The 24,990-nt window shown below is 38.4% G+C and overlaps 1 protein-coding gene across 2 annotated transcripts; it reads right to left on the reverse strand.

Moving 5' to 3' along the window:
- Positions 1-385: 385 nt before the first annotated feature.
- LOC5566237 (TOM1-like protein 2) lies at positions 386-23,805 on the reverse strand. Of its 2 annotated transcripts, XM_021841148.1 has the most exons (8): positions 22,882-23,805; positions 9,805-10,256; positions 9,649-9,729; positions 9,417-9,586; positions 3,382-3,855; positions 3,263-3,323; positions 950-1,000; positions 386-819 (listed from the first exon to the last, which is right to left on the reverse strand). In XM_021841148.1, the coding sequence occupies exons 1-8, from the start codon at positions 22,949-22,951 to the stop codon at positions 604-606; spliced, it is 1,575 nt and encodes a 524-aa protein (XP_021696840.1). In that variant the 5' UTR covers positions 22,952-23,805; the 3' UTR covers positions 386-603. The 2 variants fall into 2 exon arrangements, with proteins under 2 accessions (XP_021696840.1, XP_001650612.2); XM_001650562.2 differs by lacking the exon at positions 950-1,000 and having other exon boundaries at positions 22,882-23,804.
- Between the last annotated feature and the right edge of the window lie 1,185 nt (positions 23,806-24,990).

Genomic DNA, 24,990 nt, shown 5'->3' on the forward strand with positions numbered 1-24,990 from the left:
AGGCGATAGCGAGTTTCTTCACTCACCAAATTACGCATTTTTCAAAGCTCTAAAAGTGTTTCTTAGACTACTTTGATGAGAAATTTGAATTGAAAATTCTAGAGCCAGAAAACCAGTTTTGTTCGGACCACCCTATGTCACCGTAGGAAAAAAGCTCTAAATCGGTCAATTTAAGAGATACAAAAAAACTTTTTTTGGCAAAGTTGCTTGAAATTGAATGGTCTACAACTTTGCTGAAGCATGTATAATATAATTTCTACAAATAAGAGAGTTAGTTACACAATTTCTATGAAAATGTGGTCCACCCTAATTTTCAATAACACCAAACAAAGGGCTTAACTAATACAAACAACTTTGTAGAAGACCGTTTTTGTCTAATGTTTCATTCTAAAGCTCAAAATGCATCGTTCCGCGTAAAACTGATTCCTGGACCACTGTGCATTGTCTGTACTTACGTACTTTTGAAACATAGTCGACTCATTAAGATCCTTCGCCTCAAAAGACATCTATCACATACTATAATCCCACTTAACCACACCCATAATGTCCGAGGTCGGCGCAATGAAAATCCCCACAAACTTACCCGTAGACCTCGTACTCCATTCACAGCGCCAATAATCCTTCCTCTTCCTTTTTCTTGCCTCCTTTGGAGGCGCTGTTTGGACCTCCACCGCCAATTTGGCTGGAGATTGACGGTAGGTTATCGGCGACAGCTGCCCTTTCGGCAAGGAACTTTTCAAACTCCTTACTGGTAAGACTTTCTTCTGGACCACCGCCGTTGCCACTGCCACTGGATGGGTCCAGGTTTTCCAAATCGTCCTGTTAAACAATCATAAATCAGATTAAACATTGAGTTGCCATTCAATGGCATTGCTAAATTAAATTTAATTGAAATAAATTAGACGACACCAAGATTCAATCATGAACAAGTTAAGAAATAACTACTCACCGGGTTACCAAGCCACTTCTCCATTTCATCATACTCGGTATCTTGAGCGTTCTTGATAGATGAAATGATGGTGGATAGAGATGAACGGACAGACAGCACAAGTCATACGATAGAAAGTTGTCCGTTAAGTTGTGGATTGACGGTCCCATTTGAAGATTTTATTATTTTTTGTAAAGAGATGCATAACGAACACACCGACACGTAAGCAGAAATGAAAGCCAAATCAACGAAATTTATATATATAAATGTTGCAGTTGATATAATCACGAAATGATACAAGGATAGACACCATAAGCATTGAACGTGTTTTCTGTGTTTTGTGTGAGTGTTTTCTGTGTTGTGTTGCGTACTAACATTTTTAATAACAAGCAGAAGTTTTCCAAAGCTCTTATGTAAGGAGAAGCTTTCTAAAGCTCCTCTACAAAGAGCTTCTCTGGAGGGAGGGAGAACCTCTGTCAAGCTTTTCTAGAAGAAGACGCATTTCCAAGCATTCCAGGTAGGAGAAGCATTAATAAGCTGGAAAGAGAAGAGTTACATGTTTCTCTGGGAGCTTACCCAAGCTTTTCTGAAACAAAAACTTACTCAAGCTTCTCTGGAAGGAGAAGCTTTCGCAAGCATCTCTGGATGTAGGAGATTTCCCAAGATTTTCTGGAATGAAAGGTATTCTAAGCTTCTCAGGAGACGTTTACACAAGCTTCTATTGAAGCAGACACTAATCCAAGCTTCACTGGGAAAAGAAGCTTTCCCAAAGTTCTCTGGAAGGAGAAGCTTTCCAAGCTTATCTGGAAGCAGAAGATTTCTCAAGCTCCTTTGGAAGGAAATTTTCAAAGCTTCTCTGGAAAAGGAATTTATCCCATGAACTTTTTTTTTTAAAGAAGCGGCCTAAACTTTTCTAGAAGTAGAAGCTTTTCCAAGCTTCTCTGGAAGGAGAAGCTTATTCAAGCTACTCTATAAGAAGACGCTTACCTAAGCTTCTATGGAGGGTGAAGCTTACTCAAACTTCTCTCAAACTCTCAGGAAAGAGAAGCTTTGTTTTTTGAAAGGAGAAGATTTCCCAGTCTTCTCTGGAACTTCTTTGGAAGGAGAAGATTTCTTTTTTTAATTATCTCGTTCTAAAGCTTCTTTGGAAAAAAAAGTTTTTCAAAGCTCTGGAAGGCAACGCATTCCGAAACTTTTTTTTAGAAGGAAAAGCTTTTCCATGCTTTTCTTGAAGGTGAAGCTTTCCGAAGCTTCTCTGGAAGGATATTTCCTAAACGTTGCTAGGTGCTTTCTCAAGTTTCCCCGGAAAGATAAGCTTATCCAAGCTTCTTGGGAAGAAGAACCTTAACCAATCTTCTCTGGAAGGAGAAGCTTACCCAATTTTTTTCTGGAAGAAGCTTTCCCTACTGTTGGAGGAGAAGATTTTCCAAGTTTCTCAAGTATGAGACGATTTCCCAACCTATTCTGATAGTTTATCCAAGCTTCGCTGGAAGCTTTTCTAAGCTTCGTTGAACGCTTTTCCAAACTTCACTGGAAGCTTATCCTTCGCTGGTAAATTTTCGACATATCGCAGGAAACTGTCCCACGTTTCGCTAGAAGCTTTCCCAAGCTTCGCTGAAAGCTTTGCCCACACTTCGCTGAAAACTTTCCCCAGCTTCCAGAACTGTCCCACGTTTCACTGGAAGCTTTCCCTAGCTTCGGTGGAAGCTTTCCCAAGCTTCGCTAAATTTTTTCCCAAGCTTCTCTGGAAGCTGTCCTAAACTTCTCTGAAAGCTGTCCCAAGATAACCTGGAACCTGTCCCGAGCTTCTCTGGAAGCTGTCCCAAGCTTCTCCGGAAGCTTTCCGAAGCTTCGCTGGAAGCTGATTTACGCTTCGCTGGCAGCTTACCCAAGTTTCTCCGGAAGCTCACCTAAGCTTTCCTAACAAGTTTTAAGGGTATCTTCCTAACTTTAACATGATTAAAGGCATGTTTGACAACACTATAGTGTTTGAATCCCATAAATTTTACCCTCAGAGTGTGTTAAAAGTTTTACAAAACAAAAAATTAATTGTTCATTCGACACGATTTAACTTAAAAAGGAAAGAAAGGATATGCAATTTTCGTTCATGGTTTGTTAGTGTTCAAGAACTCTCAAGTATTTTTTTTTATCAATTGCTACCCAGTATTGTTTAAGTGTAAAGTGTGAACTGTACAAATAATAACATTTGAACCCGTAGACCGTCAAATTATGGTTTACTATGAAACAAAGAATAAAATTAAACACAACACCAAAAGATTCCAGAAAACACGCTAAATGGAAACACACCAGAACATTACAATGAATCAAACCTACCAGCGGAGTTGTTTTGGGTTGTCCTGGTTGGTTCAACTTTGCGGTGTCCTTAGCGGTATCCCTAAAATAGAAACACCATTCAGTCGTGATCCAAACTAATCCTGCAAAGAATTTCTCACCCTGTCGTGTTCCGGGACTGCGCAAACATATCGAACTCATCGGACACCACATCCGGTGGGATGGACTTCTTGGTACTGCTGCTACCCGTGGTTGCTCCGGACTGGGCCGGCACGCTGCTGAGCTGCGACAACTGAGACGAAGCCGTTGTTCCCGTTCCCGCTAAACTGAGCCCGGCAAGTTGTGTGCTCAACGCGGCACCACCTCCGCCGCTGGCTTCGTCACTGAGATCGATCAACGATTCCTTTTTGTCCGCACCTCCGGTGGATGCCACCAGATCGGTAGGGACGCCCATCGCAGCCCCCAGGATGGCCGATGGCGTCGCCGAGGAAGCTGTTTTTGGATCGCGGTTCTTCTCGAAGCGAGCATGCCGCACGAAGAGCAAATTTAGTTCGTCATTTAGCCGTAGCAGTTCCGCTGTGAGCTCGTCGTGGTTGACTTTCCCTATCAGCTCAACGATTCGGCTTTGCATTTCCCTGAGAAGATAATTTTTGTTTTTAGGCTTCGGGGCTGGCATAAAATTTTCAAATTGCTAGTATTTGAGCAACAGTCAATTTTTTTTTTCATAAGATTTTGAGGTTTGATGCACCAGTTTTTATTATTTAGGCTGACCATAAGGTAAAACAGAATCAACTTCTAAGGTTGCACTAAAACTTCAAAGGCACAAATCTCGCGAAGAAAGCATACCACAACAGTGCTCTTTTTATTTTGGCTCATGCTATTTTAACAATCTACACCAACCAATATGATATACATGTGCAAAGACTTGAGGCAATCCAGAGAAAGTTCGTGAAATTTGCGCTGAGAAACCTACGATGGACTAGAGAGCAAATGCCTGAATACGATGAACTCTGCCGTCTTGTAGATATTGACAGCATAAGCAACAGACATCACATCGCAGACATTGTATTTTTCTGCAATATTTTGAGTGGACGCATAAGGAGTACACTTTTGTACGATCGACTTAGTTTTAACACCAGTCCGGTTTCACTTCGCCGCAGAAGGGTGTTTGATCCCCCATTGAGGTCGAGAAACTACACCCGGATTAAGATTAAGGATATTTTTAAGCGACTACTAAGAAATGTGTTTGTTAATTTTAAGTAAGGGTAAGGGTAAGGCTTATCCGGGATTCGATTATCCGGAATTTTAGACTCGATTATCTGGAATTGGTATTTCGATGGTTTTGTTTTTCAATTTTTATGCATAAATCTGAGATAATTTGGTATTACAATATACAATATGGATGGTTTTGCAGTTTTGAACGCATTTAAGAAAAGGGGGGGGTTTGAAAAAGTGTTTTTTGTGTATGCTGGTCAAAAAAATTTGTTTTCTTGTAAAGACCTCTACTGTTCCTAGAAATAATTTCTGGCTACGCCACCGCAACAGTTAAATAAAACAACAAAAAAGAGAATATTTAAGTTCTTTTATCGAAGATTTAATTTTCCGGAGTGAAAAAAAATCGATACTCCGGATAATCGAATCCGACCTGTAATAAGATTTCAAGTAAAGATAAAATCTTGTGGAAAAAATTTCGTTCAAATGATAAAATTAATAAATGCCACATATATAAATCACTTAACTTAAAAATAGGCCTGTGAAACATCAAATTGCATGGAACAAGGACTTTAGAAATAATCCTAAATTGCACTGAATATAGGGGAACCTGGTCCAATTTGGACCCTGTGCTAATTCGGACTATCAAGCATTTATCAATACTAACGCTACTGTAAATATCGTGTGTACCGTTTTTCTACTCACCTTTCGGCATGGATCTAACACAATAGATTTGACGCCTTTCAGTAATTTCGTTTGATTTTTATATTAGTTTATTGTTTTGAAGTGCTCTAGTGTACCATCTGTTAGAATTATTTTTAAGCTTCTTTAAGCGACAATAATTCTCCAATCTTTCGGTGTTATTTAGTAATGGAATCCCCAAAGCCTAAGCTTTCATATGACCATATGGTTTTAATATGTCTATGCACTGTTTGTGCTCAACTGGTTCGAACTTCACAAAATGTGTGTTGGTCCAATCCGGACCTTTTGATATGGTTCAATATGGACCTCTTGATTTTCAACGTGTACTCAGTCTATTCTAAGAGCTCCACCCCGTGAAAGTCTTCTCGACTTGGTAGAAAATCACAGCAGTTATAATATTGATCAATGGTGCCTTTGCTTCTGTTGCCGTCAAGAAAAAAGATTCGAAAAAAATCTAAGAAATACGGTAGACCACCAAAAACTAAAGGAATCAATAAATCAGCTACTTGAAAAGCATCTCCATCAATGCCACAGCCAAGCTGTATCCTAAATAGTTTGGCAATGCGCTATAAAATAAAAACGTTTACAAGTGCTAAGAATAATACAGTCAACTTTCCCTTACCCGATGTGCTGTGTTTTTGTTCATAAGCTTGATAGAATGCGTAGTTCCTTCGATATAGTATAATTTGACCCCTATATCTAAATCCATTCTTCTCCAACTTGATGTCCTGAGACTCGGTGTTGTCTGTTTCAGCGCCCCATACAAGTTCACCTGTTTAGCCCGATATATTCATGCAAAGTTTGAATGTTTTGACATTTTACTACATTCAAAGTTGAAATGACCTTTTCGATTGTATTTAGTCAAAATAACGAACAGCTCCAAAGTTTTAAAAATATGTGTTATTTATCTTGAATCTCTCATACACTACGGTCCGTTCAAAATCGAGTTAGGGAGAGTTGACTGTACCTAGTTTCAAACCAGCCTCACCAGTGGATTTCACTTATGTTTGTTTTTGTTAAATTCACATTCTACTTGAGCTAGCTATGACTCAAATTAAAATGTAATTTGTCACGCATTGAGTTTATTTTTTATGTTTGCACTTACAAAAAAGTTCAATAAGCTTTTAAAACAACAAAACGGAGTTATACTTGATAACTACCATAGCAAAAAACGATAATATATATAGGGTGGTCCGAATTAGAACATGGGGGGACCGAATTGGAACAGGGTTGGTCCAATTCGGAACTTCTGGATAATTTTGTTCGGACATGTCTAGTCATGTCCTGGTAGGAGATATCACAAAACTCTCTGAGTGAAAAGTGTGCGCGCTAAATCAAGCTTTCACGAGAACATAAAAATTTTCATGTAGTTCATCGTGCTGAGAAAATATGGCCAAAAAACTGTTACTAGGTCCGAATTGGACCATGTTCCCCTAAATAAAACATGTTTATATTTTTTTAGTTCAGTGCATGAAGAGTTTTAAACTAGTCTGGGTTTATAATACTTTTTTTTTGTATCAGTGAAGAGCAAACATGAGTTAAAAATAATGAAATTAGTATTTCCCTGTAGTATGAACTAAGTATATACTGCTGGATAAGATTTAGCACTAACCAATTTTAGATCACATTACAACATCATTTCTGAAATCCAAAGAAATTTGTAACGAATTCTGCGCTTGTTCCCAAGTGCCATTCATCAACTTTGAATAAAACAATTTCCTATTTTCTGCGTTACTATTTGTGAATTAAAATTATATATGATATCTTGACAAAACACAAACTATCACGCATTGTTTTATTTCACTAAATAAAATTTAAAAAGGCTTTTTTTTTATTAAATCTATTAAAAGGATTTGAAGAATTTGTTTCCATTTTTTTTAATCTTGACAGAACAACTAAAACAATGTTTTCTGGAGGAGTTGTTAAGCAAAATTATTATGTAATATCTAGACACCTCTGCATTTTTTTAAACAAATAAAAATACAGTTAGCACATTGTATCCAACAGATTGAAAATTAAACTAATTGTTCCAGCGATTTCAATAAGATTTTTATTAATGCTAAGCTCAGCTTTTTATGCAGATGCGTCTCAAGATCAATAATGTTCTTATGTGTGGTAATAACACAACTTTCAGATAATTTAAATTAATTCTCAAGAAAATCTGACTTGTGCACAATTTATTGATATACCTATATAAAATATTTTAATATACTCTAAATTAGTAAATACTTAAGTCTCAGCATGTTATTTTTTATGGATTCGATAATACTTTCATACAGTTAGTAGTCCTCCTAATATTTTTGAAAGAATTTTAAATGACAATTGACTAGTTTCCCAAGAACGAAGTGGCTGTAGCTGTAACTCAGGCACATAAACAGGAAACATAAAACAAGGATTACTGTATAGCTACAATTAACGTTGATTTAAAGTGGGAAAAGGCCCCTCTAGAGTGATATTGATAGTATAATTTATAACATTAACTCAAATATCTTTGACATACGAGCTTTTAGTTTTAAGTTTATTTTGTGTTGTAACGTTACATGAAAAGATTAAAAGGTTTTGTGCATCTTTGAGAAAGATTTCGAAAGGAAATCGCTCAAAGCAGGTTTCCCTCTTTCAAAATATCCTCCAAACTCCTTTTAACTGTTGTTATATAGTACAGTGCTATATGTACACCGTTTGTACGCATAAATTACATAAATTACAGCATGGAAATTTTTTACGTAAACGGTAATCACATACAAGCTCGCATCATGAAAACAAAATTGACTTAGGGGCGCCAAAAGGGAAGTTCGCCAAGAGCGCCGTGAGGCCACGCTACGGCTCTGATCATTCAATTCGTGCGTTAACCTAATTTTGAGTTGATGGGGTAGAAGTTGTTTTCATTTGCAGCCATGCGAAAAAATACCTACTGGCTAAAATCTTTTCACTCAACCGACAGATCAAATAACTCAACTTCCAGTACTGCCACTTACTCAAATTTGAGGTAACGTACAAAGGTTTGGATTTTGGGTTGTTTTGTTTCGCTCTCTGACAACAATAGAAGGAGCAAATGAAATAGGGAGAGAAAAATAAGTTCAAAAATACTCAAATATGAGTCTTCCGGTTTCGCCGTGTAAGGCTGCAGGCTAAATCAGATTAGAAATGTATGGGGCCATTCTTCGATTGAATGAATGGCAAAATTACATTCTAAAGACCCTTTTCTTTGTAAACTTATCTATTTTATTGTCCTAGTGATAAAAACTAGTGATGTTTTTCTTACATAACCGCAGATATCTTACCAAAAAGTCAACTTGTAAGTGAATATATGTGCAAAAACTTACATTGTACACGGTGAAATTATTGGAACGAAATATGAAAATTTAAGAATTGTTTAGATCATTTCTCCTGACTATGTTAGATTTTCAACGTAATTGTGCAAAATGCTTTCACGTCTTTCGCGTTCGAATTTCGATAACTGTTGATAGTATGTATGAATATCCATAAATTTTTTACCACTAGATGAACAATTATTCCGGATCAAAAGGCTGTAATAAGCTTCTCGCTATGACAACTAGAGGCACCACAGTAATTAAAAAGAAGTGGCCAAATACAAAGTGGAACATGCTTGAATCACTCCATTCAATCAAAGTCGTGGAAAATAAAGGGTTAACATGTTAAATGTTCATAATAGTATATTTTTCGACAGTAAAGTTTTACGGATTAGAACGAAAGCGTTTATAGAGAATAACACAAGAATAGTCAGCAGTAGAGTCGGTAGATCATTCGGACTCGTACTCCAGGATAATTTGCATGGCCGCCATTATCCGATCGCATGGAGTTTGAACGTCTAGTAAGGCCTTGCAAATGCTGTAATATACAAAAATAAGCCATAATATGCTATTGAATAACGCATGGACTTACGTAGATTATGGCTGAAATTTCTAGATGTTCAGGAGGCCTTATAATTAATCAAGATTAATTATACTCTTCTTCATCCCTCGGCTCATCGTAAATTAATAAAAATCAAGGGTCTGTCCAGTTTTTGAACATGAAACATTTTGTTTACAAATAATGAAACAGTGCTAAAAGAAAGTTTATGTGATTTTACTTTACCGTCAGTCATGTTCTGAAATAACTGTGAACGAAAAACTCAAAATCTTTGATTTCCCATCACATATGAAACTACAACTACTAGTGAAGCCAATTCCAAAATTTTGTGGAAACATTTTGACGCTTTGAGTGTTTTATGTCAGTCCCGTAGCCTACAGGTTAAAAGCAAAATGGCAATACTCATGCTTACCGACACGTGGAGGCCAATTCTGTGAGTAGCTGATAATCGGAGGGATCTTCCTGTCCGGGCTTTAGCTCGGTCAGCATGTCTCCCAGTACGGTCATGTTCATTGTGACGATATCCAGTTCGGATTGCAACTTCGCAATCTGGTCCTGCGACATCGAGGATGGTGGAGGCATCTAAAATCAACGAAACACACTAGAGATTGGTGCATTTACGAACAGAGCAGGATCCAACTCACAGCCGGCGAATTTGGTGTTTGAGACGCATGATGTGGCGACACAGACATAGTATTATCTGTAGCCGCTCCGTCTGGTACGCTCTAAGAATGAAATCAAACAGCATTAATCATCCATATGTTCACGACCACCTTCAAAGTTCAAAAACAACTACTCACCCTTTGCGGCGTGTAGATGGGCGCCAGTGAGTCTAGGTCAGTGGCAGGAAACTCGATGCCCTTGTTTTTCAGTTCCTGATACACCTGCACCACCCCGTTCAGATCCTGCTGAGAGCGGAAGGCATCCGCCCAGATCTGGATAAGACTCAGCACCTTCTCCTGTACGATGGGCGGTGGGTCATTTTTTGGTCCGATTAGTTTTACCAGTTCCTGAATGAATTCCTTGTTGGCAACGAGCACGTGAAATGCTTTGCCGCAATTCTTGACGCATGTTTCCAAAACGGTCAAGGTGTACATAATAACGGTGTAGTTTTTGCCGGCATTCTGTACCAGTCGCTTCCGGATGGCTTTCATGGCATCCCTGGCGCCGTCCGAGGACTCATTGATAAGATCGCATATCTCCATGTTCAGGGCCCAGTTTTCCGACGCTAAGCTGGCATCCGTGGCTTGTTCTGGAGAAAACCAAAACAATTATCGGTTAGCATGGTCATTAGAGTGGTTCAAAAAATCGTTTTTACTCCACACCGCTCATTCGATTCTAGATCAAATTCTGGGTGTCCTCCCAAAATTTGAGGTCATTCGGACGAAAACTGAGACTGCACAAGCCCTTCAAAGTTTATATGGGAATTACTATGGGAAAAGCGAGCAATTCATTCAATCGGTCATAGTGTTTGCCCATGTGCTCTTGGAGACTAGAGCAACGTTGATACTGTGAGATACATTCATCAGCTACAACTTTGCCGAATACCGTTTTTGAGTCGGACGCCCCAGTAATTAGTTATTGATTTTTGAATGAGTTGTAAAACTTTGGCTATAATTATTGGGCAGTTCTGCAGGCATCACTGGGTATATGCAGTAAAACATAGTAGCCATGATTTGTGCGTGCTATCTTTCGCGCCAGGTGCAGCAATGTTGCCTGTTCAGAAGTTGAATGAGCACTGCTGAAGAATTTGTAACCGGATATGAATCAATAACTAATTACTGAGGCGTCCGATTTGAAAACGGTCTTCGGCAAAGTTGTAGCTGATGAATGTATCTCACAGTATCAACGTAACTCTAATCCCCAAGAGCACATGGGCAAACACTATGACCGATTGAATGAATTGGTTGCTTTTCTCATAGTAATTCCCATATAAACTTTAAAGGGCTTGTGCAGTCTCAGTTTTCATCCAAATGAGTTAAAACTTTGGGAGGACACTCAGAATTTGATCTAGAATCGAATGAGCGGTGTGGAGCAAAAACGATATTTTGAACCACTCTAATGGTCATATTTTTACGAGGCAGATAAGAGTATATTTTCGTGGCACTGATAATATGACTCATCGACCTGAAGGTGATAAGATATCATAAGCTTGTCTATTTCAAACTCGAAAGAACATGTTATGATCGCGGTCTTATAAATACAATTTGGAATCGGATGTTGTTGAAATATGATGAATCTATTCATGAATTAATCCAGTGATTCTTCCGTTGATATCTTCAGAAACTACACCTGAAAATCTAATAGAAGTATATCGAAGAATTTCATCTTAAATCCAATCCTGATAGAACTTATCATGAATTCATGCACAGAATCGTTGACAGAATTCATGCACAGAATGATTTTTTTTTTCAAAAAATGTTGGAAGAATTCGTGAGAAAACTCAGGAAGCATTTCAGACGAAACCTCCTGATGAACGAATCCCTGAGAAAGCCTTGGATTTTTTTTTTTGCAGATGAACCGCTAAATTGCTTATTGGAAAAAACTACTGAACAAAATGCTGGATAATGCTCTGCAAGATGTTTGGAGGCACTCCTGAAGAATCACCGGCGGTAATCCCTGGCGATATGTATGTAGGAATATTTAGAGTAATCCTGAATAATTTCTGTAATATTCCCTGGTAGCACACCTAAATAAATTTTGTATAGAATCTATAATAAATTTACATGCGTAATTAATGACAATCTTTGGAAGAGACTACAAGAGGAAATTCTGGGTGAAAAACATTCCTTCTGGGTAGAAAAAAATGTTCGAGAGTAATTCCTCGTGGAGCCAGTAAAACAATTTGAAGGAATGCTTGTAAAAATGGTTGGAAAATTTTTTTGTAGGATACGGTATGCTTTTAGCCGCATGACACCATGAATTATGGGCCACCTGTATGATTTGCTTATAGCACCATGTACACATTTCATATAGATTTCCTTATGAAGAAATGTAGGTGGAATACCGTGGCATAGCTTACTTCTATGAGAGTGTCTGATGCAGTAAAAAGAGTTTGTTTTTTTCTTGAATTGAAAAAGCGTCTTGAAAAATAAACACTTGCATAAATATTGCTACATACAACTGGCTATGACACATCACATTATTGTACACTCACCAGTCCGTAACCATAAAAGTCTAACGAAAAGTAAATTTACCTAATGTAAGAGTACACTGCACACGCATAGCTGTCTACGCTAGTTAGGCATCGTTTTTTCTCATTAAATCTATACTCTAGCTATAGTTAGAAGCATCATGACAAAGTTTATACCGTTACCAATTAGGTATAGTGCCTTTACGCTTCGCATCCCAAGGTATGATGTCACATTTTACATTGAAAGTGTCGATTTAGATTTGTTTTGAACAAAGCAGAAAAATATCCGCGTTTATTTTAGCTTTAGCATGGCAATGCATTGTACATTACCTAGACGTTGCTTTTATCAGCACCCCCACTTTATCGATAATCTCTATCCTCCTCTTATCATGTGACCAATGGGCCAATGAGCAGAGAAAAATCAAGCCAACCATCAACTGGAGGAGATAATTGCAAAGAAAAAAGAGCGCCCCCATTACTCCCACGTTAGTTGCTTATGGAAACGCGATTCCCGAAGATGGTAGGTGGACAAGACCAGGGCTGGTAGCGACTAAATGTCTTAAAAATAGGAACTTTGGAGACTTCATGCCTAAAATAAGAGAGTAAACAGAAATCAGGAGATAAGATTTTTAAAACAATCCGACCAGAACCTAATAAGAGTTTTTGAGAATACCTCGTGACATTACGGCAAATATGACTGCTCGTATTGTTGTATGTATTTAGGAAAATTATCAGGCCAGCCATGTTGTATGGTGTACCAATGTAGACTAGCTGTTGTAATATCAGGAAGAAAGCTCTTCACAGGATTCAAAATAAAGTTTTGAAAATGATTCTGAAGCTTCCTCCCTGGTATTGTACTAATGAGTTACATAGAATAACGCTAAAATTGAAAATTGTAGAGTATCTTCGTACCTGCCACACGATTATACACATGCAAAAATGGTCAATTGGCAAAGAAAGCTCTCAGTTAATAACTGTGGAAGAGCTCTTAAGAACACTAAGCTGAGAAGCAGGCTCTGTTTCAGTTGGGACGTAACGTCAGAAAGAATAAGAAGACCCTTAAAGAAATGCATGGAATAAATCCATGAGATTCCTGGTCAATTTTCCTGGCAGAATCTGCAGACGAATTCTTAAAAAGAACTCCATGAAAAAAGACATATGAGCTCCTGGAGGAATCTTTGCTAGGCTTTCTGGATACAAAAAATGAAATTAATCCTCTAAGCATCCCTTGAGAAATCGCTGACGTTATTTCTGGACAAATTCTTGTAATAATTGGTGGAAAATTTCAAGAAGTATTGCGAAAAATCACTAGAAGGATAGAAGCATTTCTTCGAGCAATCCGTAATGAATTTCTAAAAAACCTGTGGAATATTGAATAAATATTCAATCAAATCGTTGTATAATGTACCGCAAGATGTTTATGAACCTTGAACAACATCGGACGGACCGCACCCTTTAGTTTTAGCATAACTACTATACATGTCGATAGCGGCCTGGTTTCAGCGAGAATTGCTCTCTTACAGAATATCTACAACGTGATGTAGATGTTTTTGGTTGAATTGCATGAGCATTCCTGTAAGTATTTCTTGACTAATCACTGGAATATGCATGAAGAACTATCAAGAGATTTCAAAAAAATCTTTGGAATATTTCATGGATCAAGTTACGGCCTTATGATACTGAACGCGGGATATATCCTTAAACCATTAGACTGATGCAAATTTTGAAATTTTTGCTCCCCTATGCTTAAACGGTGTCAATTATGATAAAAATCATTCTCCCAAAATTTGAAGTGATTTGGAAGAAATTTGGTTGTGCACACGCCATTTGAAGTTTATATGGAAATTACTATGAAAAAGGCAAAGCTTTTGTATTCAGTCCTCTAACTGCTTGAAATAATAATCTATGGAAAAGTGAGCAAACTCTTCTCATGTGAAATCTTCCCAGCTACAACCTTGCCGAAGACCACATTTTGATCGCCTGAATAAAAGGCGAACAATGTTATCGATTGATAATTCGAATTAAGAATAAGATATTTTATACGCGCCTATTACCGAATTTCATTGATTGACTTATGAAATTTTTTACTGAATTTCTTCACCAAAATCATAAGTAAGACTTAAAATTTTTAACATTTTTATTCGTTGTGGCGCCAAATCAATTATTAAGTTTTTTTGCCTCAATTATTAAGTTTTTTTTGCCTCAGTGTAGAAGAATGAACACCGCTAGCGCATGACGGCTCACCATAGTAGCATGTCTGAAAGAACTTGAAACTATTGAGAACCAGAGCTACAGGTCCAAAGCCCTGATAAAGGTGGATGGTTGTGATGGCTATGACCGTGGTCATCATGTAAAGAACAAGCGGACGATGCTGTATCGTGTCAGCATCGAGGAGGCAGCCCCTCTAGCACGATGTAGGTAGCGCAACCCTGGTTAGGTGGCCTATCGAAGACTCTTCACCAACCAAGAAAGGCAAAAGTAGAGCAAACGGATTGATTTTACGGCAACAGACCCGGCAACGAATAAAGGACAACGATTGGAAAGTTGGATCTTGGAACGTGTAGAAGAATGAAACATATTTAGGGGGACAACGTGGCGTAGTTGGCTACACGTTCGCTTCGTAAGCGGATCGTCATGGGTTTGATTCCCAGCCCCCCAACAAAAAACCCCTCGTCAGTTCGCTGCTTGAAAACTACACGAGCTCCACCCGTCCAACACCATGGCCGTCTGAAAGCGGACTGACAACTGACCCTCTTCTGAGCGAACATGCTCTAAGGGCGCGGCCAGGGTAGACGCGAATTGCGAAGCGAAGCGAAAATTGCATGAGAAGGAATAACAATTATCAATGATTAAATGTATTGAATTTGTTTTACCAAATTAGGATGATAGTATTGTCTAATAACACAGAACACCTAGATATAAGAAATGAATGTAATGTTTGGAATGATACTAATAAAGAAATTAAAAAAAAAATGATTAAATGTCAAATTCTAAAGGATTTTCACGTCGCTTCGCTTGACGCTTCTACCCTGGCCCTGGCCCATACTTAATGTACCTGCACGGGAAAAAACTCTGTAGTAAAAACTACTATTTTAGCTGACTACGCCCATTCTTGAAATTACCATGGAATTTCAGCACAAATTACTATGTTTATAGTACCACCCACCACATTGCCGATACATTTGACAGAAACCATATTCGACTATCTGATTTCGACTATAGACATGGTAAAATCGAGCGCATTTCTGGTCTGCTGAAAATTGCCGGTGCGAGCGCTTAACTTAACCCCCTAAAATGGTAGTTTTTACCGCACAATTTTTTTGCGTGTGGATAACATGACGATCGACCAACGGCAAGGAATAATGGACTTCTCTCTGGACTCTCTCTGGAAAAGCAACATCACAGGTAACGTCGGATCAGATCCACAAATAGATTTAATCGATAAAGTAGATACGGACAATGTACTAAAACAAACAACTGTCAAATTTGAATTCGCTTTGTCGATGCCCAAGCTGGCGAATAAGAGCTCAATAAGTTATGTAAATGGAGAATAAAAAAAAATAAACATATCAATAGATACAGATTGTACAACCAAGATACAACATCTAAAAAGTAGTCTACCTACGGACGAGGCCTGTTATTGAACACATGGCCTTCTGCTTACCAAGCAGCCTGCCATTAGATCACCAAACCTCATATATTCTTCATAATACTATCAACAAGCTATCATAAAGAAGTGATTATAACAGTATTAGAAATACAGATGTTTGTACTCTTGTTTTTGGATTTTTTTGTCGGCATGTTCTATAAACTCTATAATTCTATAAGTCGATAATGCCTTTAAATTTCGAGTTATGGAAAGTCAACTGTATTTGTTTTTTTTTTTTTTTGCTGTAAGCTTAGTTTAGCTTCCTCGGGAATATTTATATCACAATTATGCGAAGAATCCAAAGAAAAAAATATGGAAAGTTTAACAGCATTTTGATATTTAAATAAGGAAGGCTGATAAGTTTGGCAGTTTGTTCAAGTTTTTGTTAAATATGTGTAAATAAACTGGTCTGAAAAGGGATATAAATTTTGATCAAATATTAAATCGCTAATGAAGTACATCTAACCAATGACCTTGAAGCGTTCTCAGTCTTGTGTTAATGACAGGCATGAAAACAGTCACTTTCAATTTGCTGTCTAGCATTTCATAAATTTGAAAAAATATCTGGACTTCATAGGAAATAAACAGTTTGCCAACGTATGTCCTACCCATGGTTTTGAATGTGGACGCGTCTTTGTTTGTTCTGGAAGTTTAATAAATGGTTTAAGAATGGATTTTTTTTATTATCTTCATTTACGAGATTTTTAGTCCTGGCTTAGTTCATCTCGGGACATGAAAGAGAGGAGACAGTTCACTGAAAGTTGGCATGTTTTCTTGCCTTCTTTGACTTCTTTCTTTAATTCTGGAGTTGTGCACAACGGTCAGATGGACTTATTTTGGCCAAAATCATATTCATTTCTTGTTGTTCACTATGAATATGAATACAAAAAATCAATAGCAGTTTGCCAACACACAACTATAGTTAGGTATTCATCTTTTTAAAATGTGAAATCATCGGAAAACACCTAGAAATTTTAATTACGTTTACGTGAATTCTGACGGTTTTTCACACTCTGCCTTTCAAATGTACGGTTTCCCAGTGACAGAATCCCTTGACTTTTGGTAGTTCGCAATCTAAGCCAGCTGTCTCCTCTCTCTCATCTCGGTATCAACGGGTTTTGCCGAAGGAAGTCATAAGTCATAAGTGATTATGTCGGGGATGGGCTTCGATCCAAGTTCTTCGGCGTGAGAGACGTGTGTTCTAACCACTACACCAGATCCGTCTACCTAGAATGAATTTATGGATTTATGGAAGCAATAGCACACGCGCTTCACTGCCTGCACAGTGATTTTTTTTTGCCGATTTTGTGATCGAAATAGAATAGCGTCTAAACCGTTAGTTTTAGTGAAAAAGTTTGTTCAGAGAAGTTTCTTGATTTGTAAAAGCGCTTCTTTTGATACTAGCGGCCAGGTGATTAAATCACCTAAAAGTGAGATAAAAAAATATTTTTTTTACCTGTTCGCGATAGACGGTCGGTGTCTTCAGCAAAGTTGTAGCACATGTTAATTCAAGACACTTTGTCAAAGACACCAAATTTCTATCTCTTATACACTACAAGATATGTAATTTTATCTTAAAATGACCCTTAAAAATCAAAATTTTAGTATAACTTTTTTCTACAATTTTTGACATTTTTTGTATCTTCTACAAAATTGTTCAACTACCAAATCTACATGTTTTTGCTGAACATTGCAACTTGCTATCTCTTATGGTAAAATAGTTATTTTCAAATAATCGATTTTTATGGGGCTTTTTTGGACTAATAGCATTAGTTTGGACGCAGATTGACGCACATAGCGATTTGCGATTCTGAAAGGACTATTTTTTCACTTTCAAATGACACTAAGAACTTTTGGCCAGAAGCGGTCTATTGATTTTTATGTTTAAACTAGTTAAACCATAAAAAAGCATTTTATTTATATTTTATATAAGGAAAGGTACAACTAATTTATAATCAAATCTATACCTGTATTTGTTGAACCAGACATTTTTCAACAGTTCTCACTGATTTCACAGAGTTTCTAACAGTTATAACAGAATTCAATAATATACACTGAATTTAAGGTGAAACCCCTTTGAATCCGTAAACTTCCGTTTCAAAGTAGTGGTACACAAAATATATTCTCTTACTAGTTGGTAATAAATAGTGTAGTTACAATTAATAAGACTCCGTTGCCAGTAATCCCAGCATCAGTTCCAGTCTTTTTAATTTCAACTGAATAATACTGCTTGATATCATGCGTAACCATCAACATTCCTGACAGCACTGCAAGCGTGCAGCCGACTTGATGAATATTAGAAAAATAAAAAAAGCGGAAAGTTGAGAACGGGTGATTGTTTTGAGCACGGTTCTGTAAAGTTTTATGTTGTATCCATCAGAAATCAATGAGAAGGTGTCTTTCAATAAATAATTAATGAAAGTAAACTGAGTTCGGAGCGTGTAGCGGAAATGATAAAATTGGGCAAAAAGTATTTTTCGTTAGCTGGTGAGTAAGTATAAACAAACGAGAGAATGTTCGTCGCTCGTGTTGAAAATTAACACGATTTATGAAATTTGGCTAGTTATGAGTTACTTTAACTACAACAATGGTAACATAACAGTGTTCTGATGTACAGTTAGTAGTTTGGGAGTGAATAATATTAGGTAAGTGAAATATTTTGAGAAAAAATGTGAACCGCCGGCAAATGTGTTTGTATGTGTGAGGAGGTCATTTTCCCTGCCATGACAGGGATTCCTTCCAATATGTCTTTAAAGTTCTGATTCATGTCCAATCGGCGTTCACTGTTACAGTTTTATATCAAATCAGCAAATACCTTGTCTGTATTAGTATAAGTGAAATTTACATTCACTATAGAAGTGTCAGCACACATATAATTCTCGATAGTTTTTTTTTTTTAATTTTGTTCCTACATCATAGAAGAATTTGTATAACACAAAAAGAATTTTTATTAGCTATGTCGCGTATCGCGAGATTTTGAAAGGAACAGAGACATTACATGGTAGCGCCACAAATGAAAGTTGCGTAACAAACGAATGGCACCGTTTACAAATTACGTAACGCTCTATGGAGAGCAGTGATGGAAAGTGGCGAACACTTCTTCTGAACTGGGACAAAAACAAAACCAAACGCTCCCGAGCGTCAGAGCGCTGGTTTACTCGCATCTGTCGGCTCCCGACTAACTGAAGCTAAAAGTGATTCGCGAACGTGTTCTGAGCCGTTCAGAGTCATATTGTGCTTTTGAGAAAAAAGCTGTTTCCGCTCCGAGATTTATGGTTTTCAAGGGCTTTTGACTACAAACTAGTAGTTTACTGTCGATATGATGGTTATATAATTAATTTGTCTGTCAAAACCATAATAAATCACACCTTGCTCGGTTACTCGCGAGTAAACGCTCCCGAGCTTGTTGCTACTTTTTTTGACATGTTCTCCCGAGCAGACGTGTGTGGACTTACTCACACCAGTTCCCGAGTCTGTGATGTTTGTTAAGCGTTGGTATTCACTCGTGAACTGCATCGTGATGCGAACTTTTCCAGCACTGATGGAGAGTCAAAAGTTGGGTCAAACGTTATGACTTAAACAAAAATAAAAAAAAGCATTTCCATGCTAAATGAAGTTTGTGGGTGAGGTAGTATATCAAAAATTATATAAATGGTCATAACGTATCAAATCCAACATGTTATATATGAAATAACGTTATGAAAACGAGAGAAAAGTCGTAAAACCGCAAAAAAAAATGCATTTTTTTGGTTTAACTAGTTTAAACATAAAAATAAATAGACCGCTTCTGGCCAAAAGTTCTTAGTGTCATTTGAAAGTGAAAAAATAGTCCTTTCAGAATCGCAAATCGCTATGTGCGTCAATTTGCGTCCAAACTAATGCAACTAGTCCAAAAAAGCCCCATAAAAATCGATTATTTGAAAATAACTATTTTATCATAAGAGATAGCAAGTTGCAATGTTCAGCAAAAACATGTAGATTTGGTAGTTGAACAATTTTGTAGAAGATACAAAAAATATCAAAAATTGTAGAAAAGATTAAGATTAAGATAAAATTACATATCGTGTAATGTATAAGAGATAGAAATTTGGTGTCTTTGACAAAGTGTCTTGGATTAACATGTGCTACAACTTTGCTGAAGACACCGACCGTCTATCTCGAACAGGTAAAAAAAATATTTTTTTATCTCACTTTTAGGTGATTTAATCACCTGGCCGCTAGTATCAAAAGAAGCGCTTTTACAAATCAAGAAACTTTTCTGAACAAACTTTTTCACTAAAACCAACAGTTTAGACGCTATTCTATTTCGATCACAAAATCGGCAAAAAAATCACTGTGCGGTGCAGTTGTGTAAGCTTCTAGAAAGCTATTTTGATGGTAGGATTCTACTGTATGACACATAGGAGGGGCAGAAAAGCGTTCGAATTACCGCGGGAGTGCCTCAAGGTTCAATCCTGGGCCCGCTGTTATGGAATGCGATGTACGATGACGTACTGAGGCTGCCCCTTCCGACGGGTGTTAAGATTGTTGGCTTTGCCGACGATATCACCCTAGTGGTCTATGGTGAATCGATGGAAGAAGTAGAGTTGACAGCAGCGCACTCTATTTCCATAGTTGAGGAATGGATGAAGTCTAGGAAACTAGGACTGGCCCGTCACAAGACTGAGGTGGTGGTGGTCAACAACCGCAAGTCCGAGCAACGGGCGCTTATCTCGGTAGGTGATTGCACCATAGAGTCCAAGCGATCCCTTAGGCATCTTGGGGTAATGATACTAAGGCATGGAGGACCAATCTGGTCAAAAGCGCTTAGAACGAGCAGAAACCCAAAGCGGTTGGAAAGCACGTACAGGATTATGTGCTTAAGAGTAGCAAGTGCATACCGGACGGTATCTTAAGAGGCCGTGTGCATCATAGCCGGGATGACGCCCATCGGGCTCATCATCAAGGAAGATGTTCAATGCTTCAACCAAAGGGGTACCAGAGGAGTCCGCCGCACGTGTAAAGAGGAAACGCTCAGAAGCTGGCAGCAGGAATGGGATAAGTCCACTAAGGGTAGATGGACCCATCGACTAATACTAAATATGTCAGATTGGTATAGTAGAAACCATGGGGAAGTGAACCTCCACCTGACGCACCTGCTCACTACATGCGGAGGGGACAGGTCCCCCGACAATATAAGAGAGAATGTGTGCGGATGCCGAGTGCTGGAATCCAGTAACCACGGCTGTCACTCACATTATGTTAGAATTGCAGCGCCTATGGCGCGCTGACCAAGAGTTGGCACCAGAGGATTAGCCCTGCCGAGGCTGGTCCCTTGTAATATTGTTTAAGTCGGCTAGGAGAAACAGTTTGCCTAGGCTACTTCTGCTATACATGTTATGCTATATGCACTGGTCCCTCCCCGAAGAAATAAGGTGATTCCGGGGAGATAAGGGTCTGAGTCCAAAAGTCATGTCGATGCACTGTTCACCACTTGAGCAATTCTAAAATAATTGCTAGTACAGGGATAAGGCGAAATGATTGAGATAGGCTAAATTTTGCCTAAAATCAAATGCTTATAACTTTATGAAAAATGAATAAAATTGGATGGATCTGGAAGCAGTCGACGGCAAATTTAGTCTAGTTTCAGGAATTGCTTGGCCATGCATATTGGCCACTGGACACCGGAGATTTTTTTCGAATTTTATGAGGTCATTCCATGGGCCTAGTGGATGTGGTCATGTTCCGAATTGGACACATCTCGAGGACCCCCTGGATCTACTAGAGTGGTTATTACATCTTGTGGTTCGGGAAATGCTCCACATTCTCCAAGCCACATGGATCCTACTGTTAATTGTAAAAGATGATTTTAAACAGATTAACGGACATTTTTCAAATTGGCCACTTCCCCGGGGGCACCTGTAACCTTCTATAAAGTGGTCTATGCGTTTGATGGTTCTGAATATGCTGCTGGTAACATCATGTTTAAGGTTGATGTCTACTTGGATATAGCTCCGAACAATATTCACATGATTGGAAATATTTACAAACCGTGTTTACCGGAACCAGTTTTACGGAAATGGTCATATTTCTGAAGATTCTCAACTAATCTTAATGCGTCCGTCCGGCGGCATTCAACTTCCTATTAGTTCTAGTTTCTAGGAAAATTGTAAACATCTATCCAACTTTACACCGCACAAAAATACAAGCGTCAGAAAAAAAATGACATTTGGACATGACCTCAGAAAATCCGAAACATCTCCGGTGTCCAGTGACCAATATGCATGGCCAAGCAATTCCTGGAACTAGACTAAATTTGCCGTCGACTGCTTCTAGATGCATCCAATTTCATCCATTTTTCATAAAGCTATAAGCATTTGATTTTAGGCAAAATTTTGCGTATCTCAATCATTTTGCCTATCCCCTGTATCTGTCAAAGGATACAAACTCTAGTGGAATTGAATGGTATAGTACTAAATTCTTTTTATTCTCTACTTATAGCTAAATTTAAGTATTTTGGAAATATTTGAACATTGTGCTGAAACTTAGGTTTTTTTTACAAAGTTCCAATAATTGATTTCTGAAATTTTGATATCTATTCTCGGAAGGAAAGATGAGAATCCTATAAAGTTTCTGATAAATGCTCTCAGAATTATCAGTATCGTCTCAGGATTCTCATTTGATTCCTCGCAGGATTCGGATCAAAATTATCAGCAACATCATCGTAGGATTTACATAAGATTCTTTTTCGGATTCATATCAATCTTTCCATAATTTTTATCGGAAACCTTCTAGAATTGTCACCAGAAACTATTTTTCAACAGAAACCTTCCAGGACTCGTATCAGCAACCCTGCTTTAAAGACCATTTTGGTTGAAAAAGAGACTTAGGGAGCTATAACGATCAATACTCTATAAAGGGACCTGCTACCAGCCCTGTCAAGGCACTGCCCTAACTTATATGGCAATCGACCGAAACGATAAGGCATTGTTTAGTTTCAATTTGCGGCCATGATGACCCTGCCGTGACCGCTATCTGTCGGGAGTGTCATAAATACTTCTTATCAGTGCGCCCTGGTATGTTTCCACACCTATAGATATGGGACAGGTGACTTACCTATTCGTTGTCCAACCGGCGTCGAGAACGGGTTACCCCCGAGGGCACCAACATTGAAAAACGAAGCCATCCCTGCTGGAAGTAAACAGCTGTTAATCTCCGGATGGTCTCTTCCCTTCCTTTATCCGAAGAGTTCCGCTCCAAATCAATTTCACACTTTCACGAGCACTTTTTTTCTACTGAGACCCAGACACAAAGCAATAACAAGAAATTATTTCTATTAGCTGCGGGTACTTTCCTTCTTCCCGACAAAAGGCAGAGCACTTTTTAGGCTTTGCTGGTCCGATTCTTCTCTTTCTTCACTTTACGGTGTTTCAAACCGTGAACGATATCTTCATAACAAACACGCAGTTTTTCTTCAGAACCTTGTTCCACGGATTCCCCTTTCCGTGGTCAGTCGTCTGGTCCCTGGTCACACAATCGTCGAATATTAGAAGCCAGCCAAAACGATTGCCGTAACGGCACACATTCTCCTCACCGGACAGACTAACGAAAACATACACCTAGACATAACATCCAGTGCAAGGAACGGCTGCTATGAATCATCATCGCCTTCCTCCAACGCCCACCATGGATTCCGTTTCTCCCGGGGAGTTGTTCCTCCTCTTCCAAAAACAAAGCAAATCCAACAACAAAGGTCGATGATTGAACGATTTTTCCACACGCAGGAACTCCGATAGTGTTTTCACAAACCCGTTAAAAACACAAAACACTTCATTTCAAAACTAGTCTATGAGGAGTTCACTCTTATTTTGCGTAACTAACTGTTGATGGCACGAACAGGAAACAAATTGAATAACACTTTTTCCAGCTAGAGAGGAATCAGCGCAGAAAATTTTCTTGTTGTGACACAAGTTTCCAACAAAATCGCTGTCACGGGAGGTGACAAAGTGCATTTGGAGTGCGACTTCGCGGACTTCACACGATGTTGCTGATGATTTTCGAGGTTTTGTGTGAGGTAGAAAGAGAGAGGCATAGGTTTGACTTGACTTTTGCGCACGATCTGACAGTTTCATGAATGGGCTTTCATTGGTGCGAGCGAGAGTTGAAATCTCTTTTCGTTTGGAAATCTGATCCAAAATGCATCCTTCTGAAGAATGCATTTTAATGTTTACGTTTTATTTGTTACAGTTGGTAGTACGAAGTAGAAGTCTCATGTAACTTTTGTAAAACACCTATTATTTATTTTTAAATGGATCAAGAAATTTTGAACTCGTCGAATAAGCCATTTTATGAGACGTTTCGAATCATATGGTTTCCTTTTGTTTACCAGCTTTGAAAGTTTCTGGCGGGCCGATTTATTTACGTTTTTTCTAGCGCTACATTTGGAAGGAACATGTTCATCAATCATATGATTTTCGCATGTAAAATTTAAAACAGAAGGCAAGGAAGATATTTTTCATCTACCTTATTTGTAATTCATTTAAACCGGGTAGGAACATGCGCTGAAAGAGACGGGGACGTCATCGCCAACAAAAATGTGACCAGCGCCATTCAGATATCATGCTAGTTTTTTGGACAACAACAATGAGCGGCCCGCCAGAAAACTTCATTCGAACGTCTCGTAAAACGGCTTATACGAAGCCTCTAAATACATCACAGCAAAACTGACTGGCGAAATTTCCATCGAACACTCATTTAACGATCATTTCGTATTTGCTATGTTTCAAACCTCATAGTCAGAGGCGCGCGCATCTCCTTTCTTCTTATTTCACGTTCCTTATTATCGCTATCTGCAGTTGTTGTTGCACAACAGTAAATATTTCATGCATGTTACTGCAATAGACTGCAACTACTCTAGCAATTTTTCCCACTCAAAAAACGGCTATATCATATTTAAACTTTAATTTAAAAATATGGCTCATAAATGAACCTTGACACTTCGGGTCCATTTATATATTTCATAACGCGGGGCCTTCCTTAGCCGAGCAGTTAGAGTCCGCGGTTCAAAGCAAAGCCATGCTGAAGGTGTCTGGGTTCGCTTCCCGGTCGATCCAGTATCTTCTCGTAATGGAAATTTCCTTGACTTCCCTGGGCATTAGAGTATAATCATACTTGCCACACGATATACGAATGCGAAAATGGCAACTTTGGCAAAGGCAGCTCTCA

This window comes from Aedes aegypti, chromosome 2 (assembly GCF_002204515.2).
Source record: "Aedes aegypti strain LVP_AGWG chromosome 2, AaegL5.0 Primary Assembly, whole genome shotgun sequence".
In the NCBI taxonomy this organism is placed as follows: Eukaryota; Metazoa; Arthropoda; class Insecta; order Diptera; family Culicidae; genus Aedes; species Aedes aegypti.

Excerpts from the sequence above, each read along its gene's own strand:
- LOC5566237 (XM_021841148.1), bottom strand. The coding sequence starts at position 22,951 with ATGGCTTCGTTTTTCAATGTTGGTGCCCTCGGGGGTAACCCGTTCTCG. Across the intron at positions 9,587-9,648 it reads AAACACCAAATTCGCCGGCT|ATGCCTCCACCATCCTCGAT; the intron begins GTGAGTTGGATC and ends CGTTGATTTTAG. Across the intron at positions 3,856-9,416 it reads GAATTGGCCTCCACGTGTCG|GGAAATGCAAAGCCGAATCG; the intron begins GTAAGCATGAGT and ends TTATCTTCTCAG.